Here is a 24,793-nt window from a genome sequence, read left to right as displayed (position 1 = left end):
TGGATTTTGAAAAGTGTGTGTTATGGGGAGGTAGGGTGGGGTGGGGTGGGGGGGGGGCTTGACATGTCCTCCCAACAGCGTTCTGCTTATCGTTAATTCAAAAACTTTTAAAATCCGCTACATCCTCAGTTTCAGCACCGTGGACAGCACCGGTCCAGGAGTTGGAGGAATTTCTTGGACCTGTAACAAACAGTGCGATGACTCACGACGTGTGTGTGTGTGTGCGCGTGTGCGCGCGCGCGTGTGTGTGTGCGCGTGTGTGTGTGCGCGTGTGTGTGCGCGTGTGTGTGTGTGTGTGTGTGTGTGTGTGTGTGTGTGTGTGTGTGTGTGTGTGTGTGTGTGTGTGTGTTTTGCGCCGTGCACAGGGCTACCCGCTAGAGAGAGAAATCGCCATCCGGCTGGCAGACCTCATGAAGCGGTCCAAAGCGCAGCAGTTCCACGGCCTGATGGGAAGAAGCACGGGTAAACAAACAGAACAAACACATAACTGTACTTTGACGGAATATTTATGGAGAAGTTACTGTACTTTTTAAGTAGATTTACCTATAAAAAAAAATCTTGCATTAAAACTATGCACTGAAACTTGTAGTTTATTCATCAGGACTCCAACATAAGATCCCTCTTTTTATTTCAGGCACATCTCAACCTGTGAGACTGGGCAAGAAGAGTGAGTCATCCCACCAGACGAAAGACAATAGAGCTCCCAACTGTTTTAATAATAATTAGCTTTCTTTTGACCCTCATTTATTTCTCTCGGTGTCTTTTTTATTATCAGGAACTAAAGGGGAGATGTTTGTTGGACTCATGGGCAGAAGGAGTTTAGGTGGAGGTAATGATATTTTTAATTTGGTGCTTGAAAGTGTCCGGTCTGATTATTATTCCTCACGCCTCTTTTGTGTCAACTCCTAAGTCTAATATTTTGCTCTTTCTCTCTCTTTTTTATTTCCAGACGTGGAAGAGGAATGGAATTCTGACTCTTACTAAAGATGAACAAATTAAACAAACTAAAGAAAATCACCATAATCAAAGCTGAGATTCAACTACAATGGCCGTGTATAATTCAGTCCCATGTTGTTGATCAACAGGACGTAGAGTCTCACAGTCTGACCAGGACAGAGGGTCTTAATTTAATCCATCAGTATATAGTCTTTATTGTTATCAATAACATTCAGTCATATTTAAATCTATGTCCATGTAAGCCTCGTGTCTTTCAAGGGAGTTTGCTTCTTCCATGTCAGATCCATTAACGCTGATAACATTAGCCACGTGTGTCTTTATCCCACTGGAAAGAACAATGCGTGACACATTATTTACTTTACAGCTGATTTTGGATGTATTTTATTTCATTATTGAGGGGTAAAAAAATAATGCTCTAATAATTCCATAGTTCTTTTTGCATAGTGTTGCAGCTCTATGAATAAAACATTATTTTGTTCACATGGTTGTCTGCACTTGATTTTGCTCTGAACTACTATTTACACATTTCTGATGTTTGATTTGAAGAGAAAACATGTGACACAGGAGCTATTTTTATACTTCTACCTGCAGTTCTGATGACAATCTGGGTTATTTTTCTTCTTTAAATTTTCTATTGATTTTCGCAAGGATGCACCAACAAGGATGATTTTCAAAAATAGCCACATGACTTATCTTTGAAATAAAAATTAAAGACCTGAATGGAACATTTATTGCCGGCGATCGCCTCAGCCTTCGTTATCTCAATCTAGTTTCAGCTCTTAAAGGAACAGTGCGTACAGATAAAGGGGATTATTACGCATTAGCCAAAATGTATTATAGTATTCATGACTGTGTTCTCACCGGTGTGCCAATGAAAGAGTAGAATGAAGAATGAGGCCTTCTATTCTGTATTATTATATTGTAAAGTGACCTTGGGTGACTTGAAAGGCGCCTCCAAATTAAATTTATTATTATTATTAATATTTGGAGTGGGTCCTCTTCGCCGGAGTCGACCGCCATGTTTCTAGGGGAGCCCAGAGAGGACAAACCAAACACTGGCTTGAGTGAGGGCCTGAAAGCCACCGTAGTCCTCTTAAAGGTAGGTTTGAGCGGAGGGTTTATTCATTCTGTCATAATCTGCTCGATGCCATGGAATCTTTCAAACTGCTCCTTTTTTAGGCCTAATCTAGATTACTTTAGTTTTCACCCTTTTTTGACGGCAGGAAATTAGTCTCAACAAAACATTGAGCTCATGCGGTTTGACTAAGAAAGAAAAGACTCCAAAAGTTACTTTTAATAAGGTATATTTAAAATGTATAATCACTGACGTCAGTAATCCTTGTTGTAAAAAAGGGACGACATTCATGTCGACCCACAATGCCCCCATCCGTCGCACTGAATCCCCTCCAGAGGGGACGTGTCATGGCCACATTACAGCTTATGCCCACCTAGCCAGGTAAAGGGAATTTTATATATTTTTAGTATTTAAATCAGTTTCTTTCATGCAGAGGTTACTAAGGATACGACATGCCATCCCCCGTACTTTAGTCAAAGAAACAACTTGTGAATGAAGACAGATTATATCAAAAGGACAGGACGAAGACGGTTGGGTGTTATAATTCCCAGGAACACACACACACCTTTTGTTTCACCACTTGCATTTATTGAAGGGGGGGGGGGGGCAGGGGGTGAAGAAGCAAAGTACAAAAGCACAACCGAGCTACATATCGACGCTGCGCTACGTGTGTGCGTCGCTGCTTCAGTGAACACAGGTCGCGGGGTGCATTTCAGGTGCCGCGGCACCACGACGGCTCACCGACGGCCGACGGAAGGTGACGGAATGCCAACTGTGACCTCGTGTCAGGTGTGTGACTAACCAGTGAGGCGCTCTGAAGCCAGACCATCGATAGCTGCCACCGGCTCGGAGAACAAACGGCAAGACGTCAGGATGAAAAGACCAAACATTAAAAGGGACATTTTGATTTGTAATCTTGTAGTGTTCATGGTTTTAATGAGACTTTTCCACTCCAGACAAACACAAAATTAAATACATTCAGGTTCCTTTTCTGCTACTGCGAGAACAGAATGCACATCTCTCTGCTTATGATGGATTGTATGTTAAGTGTCGGTACGACGTGGCAGCCCAGTCGTCCCTACGCAGGCAATACAAACGCTTGATAAGCTACACAGTCGTGTATGGTTCATCGTCATCAAGATGTGTGTGTGTGTGGATTTCAATTCTGTGTGAAAGTGCACTTTTTTTTAAATGCACTTAAGATTTGGCGTGACGACCCACTCCCTACAGCCACAAGTGACATCCAGCACCCCCCCCCCCCCCCACCCCAATGAAGACTGGAAATCAACCGCAGAATTATAGAATTCCACATATGGTAGAAAGGAAAACGTCACAATACAATAAAATAAAAAGACAGAAATACATCTCCAACCTTGTAGAGTTTTAAAGGCAGAGAAAGAGATGTAACTCCAGGATGTTAAAGGGAAGATTCTTCCACACGTGAACATTGTGACACAATAGCAACAGCAAAAAAGCATTCTGGGGAAAAAAAAGATAGACAGATTCAATCCGACATTGTTGGCCACACACCTCCGATTCCACAGCCGACGGCCGTCGAGACAAATGCACAATGGTTAAAGGGCTAGTTCCAAATGTATGAAATATGAATGATTGTGAGAAAAAACGATTCCACTCTATATTAATTGTATATAATATAGTTAGAGCCACCGGCCTGTTAGTTTAGCATAAGCTTAACAAACCATTCGTCTTTGTGCTAAGCTACGCTAGTGGCATCCATTTTCTCATCTAACTCACAAGAAAGTGAAAATGCGCACGTCAAACGATTCTTCTTCTACGAAGATTCTCGATTGTGTTTTCAAATCCCACAGTTTGCTGGAAAGACCGAAATAATAAAAGAAAATGCTAATTAGTCTCACAAGAAGGGAAATTGGTGTACTATTTTTCAAACTGCAATTATAGTGGCAACGGTTTTGATTCAACATCATGTCACTTGTGTTGAGCGATAAGCTTCTGAAATGTAAAGGACTTCTAAAGACTTTCTAGACACATACAATTTGGAGATAAATATTCTTATTCACAAGGCAGACGGTTCTATAGAGTAGCAACCTGTCTTTTACATTACACAGTTATATATAATATAAATAATTTGTTGTTGTCTAGTAAACAAAAAAAAGAGTGTGGGAAGACGAGACAAACTTAAAATGGGCCATTCTAGCTCATATACAGTGGTAAACCTTAGAGGTAGAACAAGTATAAAATATCATTGAGAACTTTAACACGACCACCAGAGAGGACGGCCGAGACCCCCCGTGGTGCACCGGCACCGTCAGAAAACAACATGGCCACCCCGAAAGATAAAAGGCCAAAGAGAAGGGAAGACCAGTCCGAGCACGGCCAGTGGCAGCTATAGCTAAAATACTGGACACAATGTGTGTGCGTGTGTGTTTGTTGCATGACAGTGATAGTGAGTTATTGATTAGCTCTGGGTTCAAACAGTCACTGTTAAGACTCAGAGAAATGTCTCTACCCTCGGGCCTAATCATATTTAATTGTATGATGAACTCTGCAGCTGATACCCAATCATTCACACCATAAAGTACTACGATATGTATAATGACGATAAGCAATGGAAGGTCATATTTCTCTGCTGATCCATTTACTTAGTCTGATCCAAACCGTTTTCTCTCCTGTGTTCATGTCTTAAAAACAGGATATTTCCTTTACGTTTTTCATCCGTTAAAGCAGGTGAAAAAAGTTGTCAGGTTCATTTTTTCTATGTTGTTGTTGCAGGACTCTTTTTAATACTAATTTCCAATAGTAACAAAAGCATTATTTTTTTTCTTCCCAGGTGAGTTTGAATTGCAAAACTTAAAAGGAAAACGCAGAAACGTAGTTTTTCTCTCACCTGTTTAGTCTTAAACAGGGAAGAGAAAAAAAACGTGGATAAGACATACAAAATGTATTGCCAGAAGTAGTTTTTAGTAGTTTTTGTATTGCCAGAAGTAGTTTAGTAGTTTTTGTTTTCCAATTCTCAAATAAATCAGTTTGGGATCTCTCTGTTGAGCCATGTGACCTCAGCTGCTCTCCCTATAAACTGCATTCATTTGCTTGCTGGGCCCGGGCCTTGCCCTGTGTAATCACAGCCAGCTGGTCTGTGTCTGCCACAATGCATCGCATGAGTCAACGCGCTGCAGACCTGCGTTGTGTCGACCACCTCGAGAGACGAATGAAAAGCAGCACCGGTTCAATACGGCTGCCGCAGATTAGGTTAGCGGGCGGGCCTGGCGCTCCGTGCTAATCCGGTGTCGGGGCGGAGGTGCACTCACAAATTACTTTCACTTCTCAAGACTACAAATGAGGTTCAGCGGCGATCTCTCACGTGGACGGACATCACCGGCCGCTTGCTTCGCTCATTCTTTTAAATTTAGTCACAGTGTTTGTCGGGGAAATATGAAATCTAAAAATAAAAATAAGGAACAGCCGATTCTCTCCTATGGAACCCCAAAGTGGACACAGTTGATATATATACATACATACACACACACATATATATATATCTTATATATATATAAAGATATATATATAAAGACATTATATATATAAAGACATTATATATATATAGAGATATATATATATTTATTACATGAATAATCATGTTAATAAACTGTTAACCAACAATTTTTGAAATAATTAATATTCTCTTTACAAATGTTTTTAAAAAGCACCCATGTAATATATTAATGCAATTTAAGTGAGTGGCATACGGCTGTTTTGTAATATATTGTTTATGGCTCAAAAAACTATTCAGGGACAAGCTACGATAATCTTTGTTTCATGATATGCATGTTTGTTTTTTGTGACGTGAAATAAATACTTAAATTTCCAAAGAAACCGTCGGTCCTATTTTTGTGTAATGCCCATTCAAATACTGTGTGTGGCCAGGCGTCGTAGCGCTGCTCTCATACTGGATCTCATGTTGAGCGTGACTGCTGAACCCAGAGATCACGGCGGACACATCGAGCGGCTGAAAGGGGTTTTGTACAAGAGTGTGTGTGTGTGTGAGCCTGGGGGGGTTCAGGCTCAGGATCTGTGAGCATGCCAGAGTGTGGCGGAGGATCGGTCTGTGTGTGTGTGTGTGTGTGTGTTTGTGTTTCTGGAAGCTCCTCTACGTCCCTTTAGGCGGTGTCCATTTTAAGGCTTTGGGGTCAATGGTCTTGCCATTGCCACGCTTGGTCTCCTTGGCCTTCCAGTCGTCGATAAGGTCCTGCAGAGAAGAAAACGCACCGTAGTCGAGCTCACTTGATAAGCAATCAGCGACCAGCTGGGCACGGGAGGCATGCCCTACCAAACGGTCGGAATTAATGTCAAATGTCTTGTTTCCTACCTGTCTCTTTAAAACCAGGTGCTTTCCCTTCCAGTACTTGAGCATCTGGAGGGACTGCAGCGTGCTGACGATATCCACCGGGTTCACCGCCGTCTCCTGGCTGATCTCTGTGAACACAAGAGCGGGAGAGGGGAGGTCAGCGCGACGGCGTCCAGACCGTCTGTGAGGCTGAGTGAAGTGGTGAAGGCTCACAGTGACAACGTCAAAGGAAGATCTTCTGCTTTCTTGCCAAGAGTTAGATGAGAAGATTGAAGCTATAGGGCTGCAACAACGAATCGATAAAATCGCGAAAAATCTATTTTTAGAAAAGTTGGCAACAAATTTCATTATCGATTTGTTGTGTTCCGCAATTATTACGGAACTCGATAAATCGCGGAGATGTTTGAGTTTTTATATATTTTTTCAAGAGTTGAGGGGTGCAACAAAAAAAAGAGCAGGGTGGAGGTAGAGGAAAGTTGCGAAAGCCAATCAGTCTGAGCTCTAATACAGCGGTATAGCAAGAACCAATCAGAAGGCTCCAGAATGATGCCGAAACCCACTTTGCTAATCTCTACACGGCGTGTCGGAGAATGATGGAGGCAGAGCGCTCGCATCACGGCAGCACGGAGGGTACGCATTTTGACTGTAGACTGGGAACGGGTGAGAATATTACTCCGTATGAGGCCAAAAGACCTTCCGAAATGTAAAATGGCAAACAGGAATTACAACAAAAAGAGAACACGAAGAGGCTTCGACGGGAGGGAACAGAGCGGTATCACTGAACTCGCCGCTCCTCTGTGCCGCTCATCTATTATTTGATGCTCCCGCTTCCTCTCCTAAGCATGACAAAAAGATGCTGGAATTACTGTGAATCAGTTATCTTTTCAAAGCAACTCATCGACAACTAAGTGCAATATTGTGTCTTAGTCAACTGGAGTTATTTCAAACTAAAAACTAAATCAATCATATTGAGTCTTTGACCATTTAAGACGCAACTAAATACTCAAACTTCAGAATAACTTGACTGTCGTGCCTCACAAGGGATATTTGTTTTCTTTTCAAATGTATGATGATTTTCTCTGTTTGGCTTTTACATTGTAATTATTTATTTTTTGACTTCAACATCAATTTCCAAAATTGTAACTGTTAAAACTCTGAAAATGAATGAATATTTGGTAGTTTTGATCAGAACTGAAGTTGGTTATCATATTTAACTAAGAGCAATATACATACACATATATATATATATATAATATATATACATATACTGTATATGACACAGTTTTGGGTGCATCCATCTTTATTTATCATCTGGATGCTCACTTGGAGTGGCCACAGTGTTCTCTGGTCCATTCACAAAAGATGACACACACACACACACACAGGCACTCACACACACACACACACACACAGTCACACACACACATTGCCCACCGTTCCTCTCCCTCAGTATTATTTTCCTATCTCTTGCCAGCTCTTGGGAGAGTGCGGTCCAGCTCTGACCTTTGATGGAGATCTCTTTGCCCTGAAAGTTGTTCAGGTAGCGCAGCAGCACCTCCTTCCAGTAACTCCGGTAGCTGATGAGGCCCAGGTCAGACAGGGGGCGCTCAGGTGAGCCCACCTTCTCCTCCACTTTGGACAACAAGTAGCCTTAAAAAGGGGCAGATCAGAAAGAGCTTGTTGTTATTGTTGTTATTACATTTTATTGTCGAGCATTACTTTGTCCCAGTGAGGAAATATAATAAGGATACAGAGAAAAAGACAAATTAATGACTTTAATAGGCAGAAACCAAGGAAAGGGAAAGTGCTCCAGACAGCCTCTTAAATCTGTTGTTATTACCTTCGCATTGAAAATGCGGAAGGTTATGTTTTGATCGCTGTGTATTTATTTATTTCTTTGTATGCATGTTATTCGCATAAGTAAAAAAGTATTAAACCGAATCGCATTAAATTTGGTGGGATGATTGGTTATTATCCGGGGACCATTTGATTAGATTTTGGGATCGATCGGGTCAAAGGTCATGATCAAGGTCATGAAAAGGTCAACATCTTCTTTTTACCATAGCACGGTCAATTTATATCCAATTGGCATGCAAATAATGCCAAAATGTTCATAATTCAATGCCCAATCTTGTGATATGCGAAGGTATGCGCTCTACCGAGTGCCCATTCTAGTTGGCCTGTATTTTGAGTTTATGAGGCAAAACACACACACACATGCAAGAACACGCAAACTGGGAAAGACAACCACAGACGCACACAGACACACACGGCGTCCACACTCACTGAAGTCGATGAGCATCTTGCCGTAGCCCTGCCTCATGTACTGCGGCATGGTGAGGATGCAGGACACGTTGTAGTTGAGGAACGAGTTCTTCTCCTGCAGAGGGAGGATGAAGCCCGAAACACAGCGGTTTGAATGAAAAGGCGTCTTTCAGGGGCCGATATCACGATTAATATTGTGGAATTCGAGGAAGCTGACATTCTGAGCTGATATTTACACAGACAGAGGATACACTGTAGTCCGTCTCATTTTGACTGTGTGTATTCACTTTTTCTCTCTGGTAAACATTTGTTTACCTTGGAGAAGTATCCGACTAGATGGCACCCGGTGTTGTCGGCTTCGGTCATGACGTAGAAGAGGAAAGGCTCCACGTCGTAATACAGAGTCTTGTGGTCCAGGAAGAGCTTCGCCAGCAAACACAAGTTCTGGCAGTAAATCTGAGAGAGAGAGAGAGAGAGAGAGAGAGAGAGAACCAACCAGAAGTGCCATTTTATTTATTATTTATTTTACAAACAAACAAAAAGGGAATTGAAGGAAGCATCACCTTTCCTTAACGGTCTCACTGTTGATACTTGCCCACAGTAGTACAGCAGCCAGGGGAGGAGCTAAAGAGACTTCCAATGACTGTATTTATGAATGTTCTCATCTTTTAAGAATTAATTAATTTCACAATGCATCCAGACATAGTTATGTACAGAGAGTCTGCCTTTCACTACTGTGGGAAAACCGCTTGTATTAATAAAAAAAGGACCAGAGACGGTTACATGTGTTGAAAAAGCAGAAAGGGGTAATTTGTGACACCTTTGTGCAGGAGTTGAGCCAGTCTGACTTAAGACGAGTAAGAAACCCAGACCGTCCTCTGGGAAAGGCGCTCTTTTTTTTACCTTGTTCTTCTTTCCGTCCACCTCAAAGACGGAGATGTTCCCCTTCCTGTAGATCTCGTCCCCTGGAGGGTGCTTCCACACACACTTGGCCTTCACGCGACGAGAGATGAGAGAAAGCAGCGCAGGTTAGTTCATTTAGAAGTTAGCTAAACATTTTACTTTTAGTTTCGCATGGTGCTCGCTCTGGACAGAAGAAAAAGAATCAGAAGGAAACCGAGTCAGAGATATTCGGACTACACTGGATCCTCCCTGCTCGATACATTACCCTCATCTTAGATATTCTTAATTGATGTTAGAAATTCAAGTTAACGTTACAAATATGGCCGACCAAACCTCACTCCAATATAGAAACGATGTGCACTGCTTCAGGACAGTTATACAGTCCATCTTAATAGAGTCGGCATGGTCTGGGAATACAATGATGAGTCGCCTCAGGCGCAGAGATAGTGAGGTAAGAGTTGGAACTACAGCTCAGGCTCATTTTGTGCCACAGTCCATTTGCACTTTGAAGCTTCTACACCACAGACGGGAAGCTTCAAACGTTTTGGTTACATCAGCTCCGGTAAAGTACCGCTCCCTCACCTCACCAGGCGCAATTTGCAGTATTTAGCGGTGTTTTACAAATTATCAGGAAAATAGTGAAACAGTTTCACACTTTTTCAAATGATAGATCATATCCACAGTAGAAAGACCATTGAGATGTCAAAGAACAGCCGGATACATTATATATATATAGAAACAAATATATATATATCCATCCATCCACTATCAATACCGCTTCATCCTTATTAGGTTCGCGGGGGCGCTGGAGCCGATCCCAGCTGACATAGGGCGAAGGCAGGGGACACCCTGGACAGGCCGCCAGTCCATCCATCCAGGTATATACAGACACACATATATATTTACAGTGGGTACGGAAAGACCCCTTTAAAATGTTCACTCTTTGTTTCTTCGCACACACCTGTCTATATACGACCGTACAGCTCACACTGCATGTCAGAGCAAATGAGAATCATGAGGTCCAAGAACTGCTCAAGGAGCTCAGAGACAGAATTGTGGCGAGGCACAGATCTGGCCAAGGTTACAAAAGAATTTCTGCAGCACTCAAGATTCCCAAGAGCACAGTGGCCTCCATGATCCTTAAATGGAAGAAGTTTGGGACGACCAGAACTCTTCCTAGACCTGGCCGTCCAGCCAAGCTGAGCAATCGTGGGAGAAGAGCCTTGGTGAGAGAGCTCTGACATGCAGTGTGAGCTGTACGGTCGTATAGAGACAGGTGTGTGCCTTTCCTAATCAAGTCCAATCAGTTTAATTAAACACAGCTGGACTCCAATGAAGGAGTAGACCCATCTCAAGGAGGGTCAGAAGAAATGTACAGCATGAGCGTCACAGCAAAGGGTCTGAATACTTATGACCATGTGATATTTCAGTTTTTCTTTTTTAATACATTTGCAAAATTGTCTACATTTTTGTTTTTTTCTGTCAAGATGGGGTGCCGAGTTACATTACTGAGAAATAAAATTAACTTTTTGGATTTTAGAAAATGGCTGCAATGAAACAAAGAGGGACACATTTTAAAGGGGTCTGAATACTTCCCTACGCACTGAATATAAAAATATATATATTTGTTGATATATATATATATACTGCATGTTTGCCAGACTCAAGACAAGTGTTGTTACAATACCAAAAAAACACTGAATTTACAACATAAAAGCCAAATGTAATTGGATTACGGTACAAGTTGGCAAAACCAAGAACATTTCTGTTTAAAGTTTGTGACACTACCGTCTGCATAAACTAGCAAAATTAGAAGGCAAAGACGAAGGGTTTCGACGTTAAGTGTGTTGTATCAGCCCCACTTTGATATGGGACATCTAGGTACTTACAATACAGTGTGACCAGGAGGTATTGCAAAGTAAGGTTATAAAACAGATTGCATTCTGGGATTGTTAGTAAAAATAAGTAAATGAGATTAATTTTAGACACATTCTGACTTCAAAAGGACCTGCAGGCGCCCCAGAGAAAGAGCTGCCTCACCATGTGCCGCCGCAGAATGGTCTGGCTCTTCATATACTTGAGGCAGAACTCGCACATGTAGAGCCTCCCCAGGCGGGCGTACTCCTCTGGGTACGGGGAGTGGTACCACGTGTCCAGCTCGTAGCGGCCAAACACGATGGTCTTTATCATGTTGCTGCCCTCGGACACCTGGCCGGCCAGCCGAAGTTTCTCCTGTAGATGCCGGGACAGGAAGGACGGGGAGATGGGGGCCCGCAAGAGAAAAGGAACAAAGAAAGGATGGAAGAGAAGAGAAAGAAAAAAAGATCCCAATTATTTAGGGAAGAGGATCTGGTGAACATACACAGGAAAACCTCAGCGGAGGCAACCAGCCAGATAGAACCATCACAAGATGCAGGAAGAAAGATTAGAATGGGGAACCAAGAGGAAAAGGCCTAAAATGAAGCTTTGAAACTAATTCACTAGTTTACATGTTGTCTGCGACGGGTTTTAAGACGTTTTCAGAGGCAAATAAGAGACAAGATTTGTGTTAACGAAGTATTTCCAAAATCCGTGAAACTCAATTTAAGACTTAAATAATGCGAACATGATTTAAGGCCTTGAATCGATGGAAAGGGAATTTAAGATAATTTAAAACTGGCCGTGTTACGGTGCAATGAAACCAATACTTTGACAGAGAAAGTTCACCTATCTTACGTCTTTCAAGATGTCTTTTATTTAATAGTGAAACAAACCAATAGCAGCTAGAAATGCCTAATCTGAATCTGTTGTGTGTTTTTTGAGGCGGGAAATTGTAAGCACATGCTATCTGTCAACTAAAACATACAAAACCGTCTGTGTGATTGGAGGAGAACAATGCCTTTTCATCTGAATGGTTCACAAAGTAACAGAGCGGAATAACAAAATAAAAAAAGACAGATTAACAGGAAGTGATTGTCCAAACTACCAAAAATATCTCAGACTCCTCCTGTGGCTGCAGAGGAGGGTTTGCTGACTGAAACAGAGAAGAAGAGGAATAATGCAGAAGGGGGGGGGGGAACCCAAAAAAACAAAGGGAAGCGGAAAAAAGCGTACAGGAGGGAAGTGAGGATGAGTTTTCTCTCTTACAATGTCCTCCGAGGCACGTGCCTGCGCTTTCCTGAACAGCTCGAGGTCGTAGTCGCTGGTGATGTTCTCCAGCAGCGGCTCCCTGCTCGCTCCGTGGCTCTGACGGTGCTCCTGGGTGGGGGTGGGCGGGGGGGTTGGGGGGTTGGGTGGGGAGTAAGACTTTCAAAATACGAACGGGTAAGGATACGGAGGTGCGTGAAGGAGTAAACGCGTTCATTCCTCACACGCTCACCGTGGACTTGTCCTTCTGCTCCTTATTGAGGCCAGAATTCCTCTTCCTCCTCAGCTCCGTCACCTTCTCCTTGTAGCGCAGCTGGCGGTCCGACGGGGCCTGAGACCACAAAGAGACGGAGGCTGAAGGCTTTGCACCGCCTGATGAGACTAGATAAACAAATAATGTCTCGCCGAGATGTATGCATGTTCTAATGATGCTTTATTACTGCTTGATGTAATGGAAACATTAACACAAATTGTGAAGGTTCATGATTTTAAGTTCATTTCTGTATCGGCGTCCCACAGGGATCTATACTCGGGCCACTTTTATTTATATAAAAGATATGCCTGTGTCTGAAGAGATCCAGCAATATGCTGATGATACATTTTCATATTTCTTGCTCTGTGTTTATTTGTCTTATTGTCCAATGTTATGCACCACCCACCAGGACACATTCCTTGTATGTCCAATAAAAGGTTCAGATTCTGATATATTATTATACTCATGGTTGCACAGCCAACTGCTTACAAACATACCAATGCAAAGAGCCAAATATTAAGGCAAAATAGGTTGGTCTAATCTACATACTGCTCCTTAATAACTACGGATGGGTCAAATGCAAATAACTTCCCCTACTGTGTTAATAAATGATAAATTATTATTATTATAAGGTAAGAAAATAATTTAAATAAACTCGAAAACATCTATGTTTCTGTGAACCCACTCCGAAGACTGATACATGGCATTACATTTTTTTCATTTCAACCCTAATATAAATTGTTTCCATTTAATTATTTTCTGTTTCAGAGTACTCCCAAGCTGTCGATCTGCCCGTTTGGTTTTTCTTGAAAATATGAAACACGGGAGATATTGGTTACTTTTGGATACTGTATTTTATGTGTTTTTTATTACTGGATGTGTAGGGACATATATTATAATCTATTTGTCCCTACATGTCCAGTAATAAATAAACAAGCAATTTTATACATATATTTATGCCTTATTGTCTCACATTTCACGTATCGTTGAACAAGCTGTGCACAGGCTGACAAGATGTATATGAATATAGTCTTTAAGTTATGGACCAGATATCAAACGGCCTTCAGAGGTGTCACATTTGAATTAATTCTAACATCCTAAGCCGTTAAAAAGTAGGTGTTAAATCTGTTGATGTTTTAGAGAAACTAATACTCAGTACTCTTTTATAGATGGCCTTGCATGTTTTCATTTTTTACCCAATTCTTACATTTATCTTGCAGCAGACTGCTGGTATGTTATACTGTGCCATCACTTTCATCCTGATATTTTATACAATATGTAATCCTGTTCTGGTCTAGGGGTTATGGAACAACTCGCTCATTTAGAGCTTTTTCTCTGTTGATCCATGAGCACGGTCAAAAGAACCAATGAGCTACATCCGACCAGGAATTCCCCTTCAAACACACAGACACACACATACACCTTTAGCTCATGATGAAGGGAATCGTACAGGTGAAATTTCGGTCGGGTCACAGCTTTCACCTGGATTCACTTCAGCTGATAAAGAGATTACCCTTACAATACAATAATACATATATATACACTACCGTTCAAAAGTTTGGGATCACTTTGAAATGTCCTTATTTTTCAAAGAAAAGCATTGTTTTTTTAAATGAAGATAACATTAAATCAATCAGAAATACACTCTATACATTGTTAATGTGGTAAATGACTATTCTAGGTGGAAACGTCTGGTTTCTAATGAAATATCTCCATAGGTGTATAGAGGCCCATTTCCATCAACGATCACTCCAGTGTTCTAATGGTACATTGTGTTTGCTAATCGCCTTAGAAGACTAATGGATGATTAGAAAACCCTTGAAAACCCTTGTGCAATTATGTTAGCACAGCTGAAAACAGTTATGCTGGAGATATAAGCTATACAACTGGCCTTCCTTTGAGCTAGTTGATTATCTGGAACATCACATTTGTGGGTTCGATAAGACTCTCAAAATGGCCAGAAAAAAAGAACTTTCATGTGAAATTCGCCAGTCTATTCTTGTTCTTAGAAATGAAGGCTATTCCATGCGAGAAATTGCAAAGAAACTGAAAATGTCCTACAGCGGTGTGTACTACTCCCTTCAGAGAACAGCACAAACGGGCTCTAACCAGAGCAGAAAGAGAAGTGGGAGACCCCGGTGCACAACTCAGCAAGAAGACAAGAGACATTAGAGTCTCTAGTTTGAGAAATAGACACCTCACAGGTCCTCAACTGGCAGCTTCTTTAAATGGTACCCGCAAAACGCCAGTGTCAACGTCGACAGCGAAGAGGCGTCTCCGGGATGCTGGCCTTCTAGGCAGAGTGGCAAAGAAAAAGCCATATCTGAGACTGGCCAATAAAAAGAAAAGATTGGTATGGGCAAAAGAACACAGGCATTGGACAGAGGAAGATTGGAAAAAGGTGTTATGGACAGATGAATCCAAGTTTGAGGTGTTTGGATCACACAGAAGAACATTTGTGAGACGCAGAACAGGTGAAAAGATGCTGGAAGAGTGCCTGACACCATCTGTCAAGCATGGTGGAGGTAATGTGATGGTCTGGGGCTGCTTTGGTGCTGGTAAAGTGGGAGATTTGTACCAGGTAAAAGGGATTTTAAATAAGGAAGGCTATCACTCCATTTTGCAACGCCATGCCATACCCTGTGGGCAGCGCTTGATTGGAGCCAATTTCCTCCTCCAACAGGACAATGACCCAAAGCACACCTCCACATTGTGCAAGAACTATTCAGGGAAGAAGCAGGCAGCTGGTATGCTGTCTGTAATGGAGTGGCCAGCACAGTCACCAGATCTCAACCCCATTGAGCTGTTGTGGGAGCAGCTTGACCGTATGGTCCACAAGAAGTGCCCATCAAGCCAATCCAACTTGTGGCAGGTGCTTCAGGAAGCGTGGGGTGACATTTCAACAGATTACCTCAACAAATTAACAGTTAGAATGCCAAAGGTCTGCAATGCTGTAATTGCTGCAAAAGGAGCATTCTTTGACGAAAGCAAAGTTTGAAGAAAAAAATTACTACTTCAAATACAAATCATTATTTCTAACCTTGTCAATGTCTTGACTATATTTTCTATACATTTTGCAACTCATTTGATAAATAAAAGTGTGAGTTTTCATGGAAAACACGAAATTGTCTGGGTGATCCCAAACTTTTGAACGGTAGTGTATATATATATATATACACACACATGCAAACATATATGTATATATATGTGTGTGTGTGTACATGTATTGCTCTGTTTTTAGGTGTAAGCATGTGTCACCATGTGTTATACCTGTCTGATGCACTTGTGTGTGTGTGTGTGTGTTACCTGGCTTCGTGTGGAGTGTCTATTCTCGTCCTGGCGGTGTGACAGCGTCCGCTCCTCGGCCTGTTTGTCGCGCGTCGATGCCTTGCCCTGACAAAACATCAACACTGTGTCTGCCACCAACAAATCACAACAACCCCAACAAATAAATAAATAAAATGCAGCAGCCCCCCACCCCCCACCCTTGTGTTCCTGGAAGCTTTGCAGCTTGACAACTTCGATTTAAGTCTGTTGTCTTTCTCCAGTTTCATACACTGGACACACCTGGTCACAGTGCGATGAGCCATTTTCACAGAAGAAACTTAGTTTGAATCATGAGAAATATTTTAAAAAGCAGCACCAAAAAAATGTTTTACAGATTTTGGCAACAACCAAAAACAAAATGTAAACTAGAATGGGCACTCGGTAGAGCGCATACCTTCGCATATCACAAGATCGGGCATTGAATTATGAACATTTTGGCATTAGTTGCATGCCAATTGGACAAAAATGTATCGTGCTATGGTAAAAAAAGAGTTTGACCTTTCCATGACCTTGACCTTGACCTTTGAACCGATTGATCCCAAAATCTAATCAAATGGTCCCCGGATAATAACCAATCATCCCACCAAATTTCATGCGATTCAAGAACATTTTGACCTGTTCATGACCTTTGACCTTGACCTTTGACCCGATCGATCCCAAAATCTAATCAACTGGTCCCCGGATAATAAGCAATCATCCCACCAAATTTCATGCGATTCGGTTCAATACTTTTTGAGTTCTGCGAAAGATTTTGACCTGTTCATGACCTTTGACCTTTGACCCGATCGATCCCAAAATCTAATCAACTGGTCCCCGGATAATAAACAATCATCCCACCAAATTTCATGCGATTCGGTTCAATACTTTTTGAGTTTTGCGAATAACACGCATACAAATAAATAAATAAATAAATACACGGCGATCAAAACATAACCTTCCGGCATTTTCAATGCGAAGGTAAAAAGGAAGATAAACATAAAATATATGAATTGGTGGGAGCTTCCCGTATTAAAAAAGGCTTTTTAACACACCTACTTCTTACCCTGGAGTCCCTTTTGATATGTCTGTGTGTGTGTGCGTGCGTGTGTGTGTGTGTGCGTGCGTCTCAGTCATTCTGTCACTCCCAATTTACGGGGTTACTTAAATCATTTCAAATGTGTATTAAGAATACCCCAACTGACATTGTCGTATTGATATGTCAACATAACTGTGTGTGTGTGTGTGTGTGTGTGTGTGTGTACCTTGCATTCATCAGCAGAGAGATTGTGGTAGAGAGGACATCCCGATATGGAGAAATGTCTCTCATGCCTCCCTGTGAGATGACCTGAGAGACAGAACGGGAGGGAGAGAAACAGAAAGAGAGAGAGAGAAAGAGAGAGATGTACGGAGAGCTGAGGGTTGGTGCAGGAACATCTGAGCCAATGAAAAAATAAACCATCGTTGTGTTTGTGCCCTCACCCAACGAGTTGCACCCGGGTGTGGGACACTTCATGTTAAAGTTGTAGCTCTCGTGGAAGCGCCGCCGTTTGGGCCGGTGGGAGAGGTCGTGGGCGGCGGCCTCTTTGAGCGACAGCTCTTTGGCCAATCGCTCGTCCTCCTCCTGCGACACCACAACGTCGTTGCTGGAAGACACAAGGTCGTTGCCGGGGCTGGAAACATCGATGTCGGACTCCGAGGACGGGGCGTTGCCCGTCGGGGTCCGGGGAGGGGTCTCGTCCCGGTCTGCCCCCGGCTTCAGGTCTGCTGAGCCAATCAGAATAAAAGGGAATGAGAAGGGAATGACGGCAAGGACGCCGAACTCTGCGGGTTTCAATCGGAATGGAAAGTCCGAAAGTCCACACAAGTTGTATTTTCATTTGATTGTCTTAGAAATAATAAATGTATTAAACATTTTTTTTATAAAGTGGGGTTATATGAGGTCCAGGGTCAGACTTTGGAGGAACAGACACAGGACTAAAACAATATAATGCTGCAATACATGTTTCAGTCACATAAAATAAAATGCCCGAATATAAAAAATAAAAAATCAATATCAGTTGAAGAGTACACTATCTTTTGAATATTTCCATCGCCTCACATTATGGCCCACAGCAAGGAACTAAAGTCACACAAAAAATAACCGATGGAGGCAGTGGCACACCTGTGTTCTGCAAGGTAGCGCTACTTTCATGCTGCATGGCAAGTGGTGGACTAAATACAGCCACAACTAACAGAAGAAGAAGATAAATCTGTATCTGATACCTCCTGCCTGGTGAGCTCGCCCCCCCCCCCCTTTCTGGATGGTGGTCCATGCCTACTACAAACTATTCATACACTCTGTCACACTCATTGAATGTGTTGTAACTCTGTAACAATTCCTTCTGGTCACATGACATCTATTCATCTGTCCATCCTGGAGAGGGATCCTCCTCTGTTACTCTCCTGAAGGTGTCTTCCCTTTTTTCCCTGTCAAAGTTTTTTTTTCTATTTCTTGGGAGGTTTTCCTGATCTGAAGTGAGGTCAAAGGTCAGGGATCTCATATTTGTATGGATTGTAAAGCCCTCTGAGGCAAACTCGTAATTTGTGATGTTGGGCCTATATGAAATGAACTGAATTGGCTTTTAGAAAATCAATGTTTCTAAAAGCCATTTTTCAATCTTTTACCACGAATCGATCTAAAGGGAATTCACTGTCGGCTGCAAACGTGACCACAAACACAGATGCAGCAGACACCCTCCAGCAGTGGCAGAGAAATCCAATAGAACAGGCTGCATGTAAACGCAGAAGCAGAAAACACAGACAGATGCATGGGGCATATGGCAGCACCATTTTCTTTCCTTTGTCTCCCCGTCGTATTTCGTTTAAACTCTGAAATTGGGTTTGCAATGTGCCAGTGCTTAACAATGTCTTACGATGTGTGCTACACCCCAAAGCATCTTTCCTATTACCACATGCATTTCAGGCGAGTCCATTGGATACAAAGAGGCACACAATGACAAACACCATTATTTCGTAAAAAATCAAACCAAAAAACCCATCGTCTTCGAGCTGAGGGCACAGGAAATGCAAAAGAATCCTCACTTCCAGGTTTTAGGACTCATTCCTGCAGCACTCCTATCCCATCAAATGGTCCGGGTCAGGAATTATAACCCATTAACATTGCATCTGGTGTTCCTCAAGGGTCCGTTTGAGGGCCCGTGATGTTTGGTATCTGCCCAATGTTTGTAAACCGGCATCTAAGATTTTAATTTGCAAGCATCAATAGGATTTTTTACACTCACAGGAATCTTGATAATGAGTTTATAGCTCTTTGGCTCCTGAATCGTGTGGACTTCCCCTAAAGGGGAGCCATTAGCTTCTTGGTTCTACGTGCATATCTGCTAGTGTACGAGTCTTTGATTATGTTTGGAGTTGTTGCTTTGACTTTTTACATTTCAGCTTTTTCTTTTTGTATTGTGTAAATAATGTTGAAAAAAAATTACAAATAATCTTTAGCTGTGTAATACTTGAATATTGTTTCACTCTGACTCCTATTTAAGGCAATGAGCGATAACATCGAACAACCAAATAATCTAAAGGCACAGATATCTCTCTTTTTTCTTTTATGGATACAGACCAGCGCCTCCTACAGCGCCTGAAGTTTGAAAACGGATCGTGGTCTCTCTCCGTGAGGTAATTCATTCAACACAATGAGAGCGTATATATGAGCCGAGATATATATTCGCCTTCTTTATAAAATCAGGAACATGCTGTGATCACAGACAGGGCTCATCAATGAGCACTGAATGAAACACGCTGACAGAGATGCTCTTCTTCCTCCTTCCCCTCCTCATCCTCATCTCATTCCTTCTTTTCTCGTGCAGCTTCCTTTTACAACTCCTTTATCTACTCGCCACCTTTTACTCTCCCTTCCGCTCTCGCCCTGCTCTCTTACCTCACTGCCTAACTGTGCTTCCGTTCCCACTCTCATAAAAAGAAACAAACGGCATCCCCTTTTAATAAAAACGCATCCTTTGATGTCATGTGTAGGTCCAATAGCCAAGACATATGATGCTGCTCTCACCGTTAGCCTCGGTATCCGAGCCAGACGACCTGCTCCAACGCAGTGGGTATTTTTTGGCTGCGGTGTTTGTCGCCCCCTGCTGGCTGCGTGTGATCCTGCGCCCGGAGGAAAAGACAGACGCTGCCACTGCTGCTGCTGCCGCCGCCTCTGCTGCTGAATCCTGGCCTTCATCTGGACCAGTGGCTGCATGAGAGCTGCAGTTATCTGGAAGGGAAGAGATCACCTGATGATTTCCAATATGGTTGAACATCAACATGGCGATTAAAGATGGATACACACATTTTATTTGGACGCACCTTACATTTCTTTACATTTCCTTTCCGGCATTGCAACTTATAGTTACCTAATATTATAGTGGGCTTTTCAATTGACAACTATTTTGATGATCAATTGATCATTGAAGTCATTTCCAATGGACCCAATAAGACGTGAAGTCACAAAGACTTTGCCCAAAGGAAGCATATATAAAAGGTGAATAAAATTGGTCCAAGAACCTTGTGGAACTCCGTGATTAACGTTGGTGGTCATCGAGGCTTCATCGTTTACAAATACAAACTGAGATTGACCTGATAGATAAGATCTAAACCAACTTAGTGCCGTGCCTGAAATGCCAATCGACTGCTCCAGCCTCTGTAATAGGATGTCATGGTCAATGGTGTCGAATGCAGCACTAAGGTCTAACAAGACCAGTACAGAGATGAGTCCTTTATCTGCTGCCATTAAGAAGTCATTTGTACAATATCCAACAGAGAGGCGCCAATTAAAGGCAGAACGTCTTTAAGCAGCCTCGTCGGGATGGGGTCCAAGAGACAGGTAGACGACGGGTTAGAAGTAGAAACTGTTGAAGACAGTTGGTCACGGTTGATGGGAGAAAAGTCATCTAAATATACACCAGGGCATACAGCGGTTTCCAAGGCCATTCCACTTGAGGACAGATTGGCACTGGTTAAGGGCAAGAGATTATTAATCTTGCCTCTAATAGTTAGAATCTCTTCATTGAAGAAGTTCATGAAGTCATTACTGCTGAGGTCTATAGGAATACTCGGCTCCACAGAGCTGTGACTCTCTGTCAGTCTGGCTTATTTTTCTCTATAACTGATGAGTAATAGGCTGCTCTGGCATTACTGAGGGCCTTCTTATATGTTTTAAGACTATCTCGCCAAACTAAGCGGGATTCCTCCAGATTAGTTGAACACCATATGCTTTCAAGCTTTCGTGACGTTTGCTTTAGTTTGCGGGTCTGAGGGTTATACCAGGGAGCAAACCTCCTCTTCCTCACTGTCTTCTTCTTCAGAGGGGCTATCGAGTCCAGTGTCATTCTCAGTGAGCCTGTGGCACTATCAACAAGATGATCAATCTGGGACGGACTAAAGTTAGACCAGGAGTCCTCTATTATATATTTTTAAATAAAACAGAAAATGGGAAAAAGACAGTTACTTGTTGCAAATGGCCTCAATGATAAAGAAGAGATTAATCCTGCAGCATTAAAGAACACTGAACCTCTGAATCCACTTCTTTTTTGGGGGAATAGAAGAGGCCCCTGTGCTTTTTTTATTAAGCCTCTTTGGGGGACGAGGACAGCGCAGCAAACTTCTCTCAGCAGGAAACAGTGTCGCCTTTGATTTCTCCGTTGCGAATCCCCGCCAGCGACAGCGGAAAGAGTTCACACAGGGGGTAGGGGTAGTGTTTATTGTGTCTCTGGTTGGTGTGTGTGTGTAGGGAGGCGGAGTCAGGCTTGCTGAACCCATTCATGAATTAGGGCTGCCCATAGATAGTAGACACTGTTATCTGAGGGGGGTTTGAAGTTTCCCTGTGGTCCCCGAATGAAAAAACCATCGCTTATTCAAATGACACTTAAATTAAATTATCTTGTAAATGTGTGGCTTCATACAGAATATGTGCGATTAAATATATAGGAAATTAAGAACATATAACCACTTAAATTCACGGCAAATTCAAAAGAAATCAAAGCAGAAAACTAAAACGGTGATATAATAAATGGATTTAATTATAAACCAACAAGGGAAACTGGAACAATAAGATAAATAAAAATGATACTTCTAACTTTCTGAAGTCCAAGGCAAAAAAACTGGTGTTATATCATTCCTAAAGCCCTTTGAGGCACATTTGTAATTTGTGATATTGGGCTACAAAATAAACTGAATTTAATTTAATTCGTTTTTTACAATGATTTATGTTGATACAACCTCGTCGCATGGGTGTCCCACTGAAGTTACAATATAACGATGATATACCTTGTGAGCTCCGACTGAGGCGCAGCGAGGCGCGAGTGAGGCGCGTGCTGCTGCGCCTGCGCGCGTTCTCGGAAGCTTCCGCGTGCTCGAGGTCGGCGGAAAAATCCGAGTCCTCCGTCCCGTCGGAGCTGCTGCCGGCGGCCCTCTGCAAACAACAACAATGTGCATTAGCTGGCAGCGTGGTTAAAGTATCAGAGGATGTGATACTGATGTTATTAAGCTTCATATGTGTGTGTTTTATTGGTTTGTTTGTTTTTACCATCGGGTAATTCAACAAAGATCCCATGCTGGGGGAGGAACATCACCCCATCCACATCTCCTGCGGCTCCGCGCCCCCTCTTTCCACGATGGACTTTGTCAATAAATTAAATGTAAAAAGCCTCATCGCCATTTGCAGCGGGTACAAGCAGATTATATTGTACCAACACCCCCAGTTTCATCACAACGCCTGAGAGCACCTACCGCGTTAATTCCCAGTTCGTAGTCAATTGAGTGGACTAGAAAGACAGTTACCACAAAAAAACACCCAACAACTCAGCAAAGACAGATCCACTCATGAAACATCCCATAAACGTGTGTCACCTCGTCATGCTGTCGAAAGTGTAGCCTGCCAACGAATGGGGTGACGCTCACCTCACCCCAACAGAGACACACAAATCCGGCAGGGAGGGGGTGGGGCAAGAGGACAGTACGAACCAACATGTCATTTGGATAGATATAAAATAATAATAATACTATCAACTCTGTAATAATAAACAAAATGTAATAAAGGAGTCGGCAACCCACAAATGTTTATTTGAATTGGTGAAAGAATAATGTAACTTCTGTTTCACTCGTTGCGCTTAATGTTTAGTTCACAATTGTATATGTATTTGTGTATTCTTCTAATTACGGCGTAAGTCACGTGGATTTTACACAGGGCCACCCAAGAAAATACATAAACAGTATATCATAACCCTTTATTGACACACATGGAGTAAAGTAGGTGTTATAAAGACAGAAAGGGAAACAAGGGGAAAACAGAGCAATTGAAATAAAATGAGTTCAGCTACCATGAAACACAATTAGATTAAAACTATTCATAGATACAAATAAAATAAAAAAAGCTTTGTACGAACTTAATGTGAATTAATGTGGTAATTGTGCAAAAGTAACGCTGCTGTTAAGCTTTTCAATTAATGGTAACTACGCATGAACTACATTTGATTAGCACTATAAGACAGTAACACAATTGTGAAATGCGTGTCTACACTACAGCCTGGACCACAGCGCACATTCAACGCTAAGTGCGTTTGACAACTTCACAACAAGCAGTCGAGTGCTTCATTTGCATACGACCAATCATATTAGAGAGGAGGCGGGGTTTGAGAAAGCCGCACCAATGAAAGCGACGACTGTCCAGCTTCTGACCAATCGCGGCGTTGTTTTGGTGCGGGCGCTTCGTTTTCATCCTCGCACTCAAAGAACAGCCTGATCCCTTTTGCAACAGTTAAAGCTGCCGTTATTGACATGACTGGAGGTCAGCGTCTCCATGCAGCCCACCAGCAGGTCAAATATGACCAGAGTATCTTAAAAGCCCAAATGTTTAAAGCTCTTCTCACGAGGAAGCGACGCTTCATAAACTGCAGCACATTCTTGCAATTCAGCAACACACGTTAGCTAGCGTAGCTTTTTAGCAACAACACAAACCTATTCCTCAGTCCAGTGACTCCGCTAACGTCCGTATTTCAACACACATCCACTACTTATTAGCTGCATCTCGTAGAAATACATGTTGGCTCACATGCGGCCAGAGGTGTTTCCACACAGTTAGATGTTTGGCTAACATTAACTGTGACGTCGTGTTGTTGTGTGTCCAATCTGCAGCCGAACGACTGCTACAAATCTGTCTTACCTTTCTCCGGGGCATTCCCAAAGGTGTTGCGTGTGTCGCCAGTGGCCGATTACTAGTCCCTACTTTGGGGCTAATTTATTTCAGGTTGTATAAATAATAAGACTAACAAATCATCAGCTTTTGATATGAGCCAACTCAGCTGAAAAAGGCGCACCAATTTTTTCCGCACTTCCTTGTGAGTCCGGCGCAAACTCGTTCGTTTTTCGGGTCCGTTGATAAAATACCTCCGTGTGGAACATGAGGCTGCGACGGGCCTTTGATTCCACAGGTTACGGCGAGCGTGATAGTGTATCGCAACGTCGTTAAATATAAAGTCAACGAATAATTATATTTGATCAGTTACTAAAATGTTATCTAATTATCGTCTCACCA

At 42.4% G+C, this 24,793-nt stretch overlaps 1 protein-coding gene across 9 annotated transcripts in view; it reads right to left on the bottom strand.

Moving 5' to 3' along the window:
* Positions 1–3,401: 3,401 nt before the first annotated feature.
* Positions 3,402–24,793, bottom strand: part of LOC130189370 (histone acetyltransferase KAT7-like) — a 21,424-nt gene continuing 32 nt past the window's right edge. Inside the window, exons 1-16 of one of the 9 annotated variants that reach the window (XM_056408175.1) lie at positions 24,422–24,793; positions 22,528–22,672; positions 20,273–20,476; positions 17,689–17,973; positions 17,472–17,554; positions 16,210–16,296; positions 12,883–12,981; positions 12,651–12,809; positions 12,490–12,537; positions 11,565–11,756; positions 9,525–9,614; positions 8,937–9,077; positions 8,643–8,736; positions 7,860–8,006; positions 6,378–6,484; positions 3,402–6,257 (exon numbers count right to left, since the gene is read on the bottom strand). The exon at positions 24,422–24,793 is cut by the window's right edge and continues 32 nt beyond it. In XM_056408175.1, coding sequence (XP_056264150.1) covers positions 6,159–6,257; positions 6,378–6,484; positions 7,860–8,006; positions 8,643–8,736; positions 8,937–9,077; positions 9,525–9,614; positions 11,565–11,756; positions 12,490–12,537; positions 12,651–12,809; positions 12,883–12,981; positions 16,210–16,296; positions 17,472–17,554; positions 17,689–17,973; positions 20,273–20,476; positions 22,528–22,672; positions 24,422–24,436 — 1,995 coding nt within the window. In that variant the 5' untranslated portion in view covers positions 24,437–24,793 and the 3' untranslated portion in view covers positions 3,402–6,158. Of the gene's footprint in view, positions 6,258–6,377; positions 6,485–7,859; positions 8,007–8,642; positions 8,737–8,936; positions 9,078–9,524; positions 9,615–11,564; positions 11,796–12,489; positions 12,538–12,650; positions 12,810–12,882; positions 12,982–16,209; positions 16,297–17,471; positions 17,555–17,688; positions 17,974–20,272; positions 20,477–22,527; positions 22,673–24,421 lie in introns of all 9 variants that reach the window. The other 8 variants (XM_056408178.1, XM_056408176.1, XM_056408180.1 and 5 more) reach the window with 8 other exon arrangements.

Source organism: Pseudoliparis swirei, chromosome 23 (assembly GCF_029220125.1).
Source record: "Pseudoliparis swirei isolate HS2019 ecotype Mariana Trench chromosome 23, NWPU_hadal_v1, whole genome shotgun sequence".
NCBI classification, from domain to species: domain Eukaryota; kingdom Metazoa; phylum Chordata; class Actinopteri; order Perciformes; family Liparidae; genus Pseudoliparis; species Pseudoliparis swirei.
Note: the sequence above shows the minus strand (reverse complement) of the source record. Positions and strands in the feature narration are given on the sequence as shown.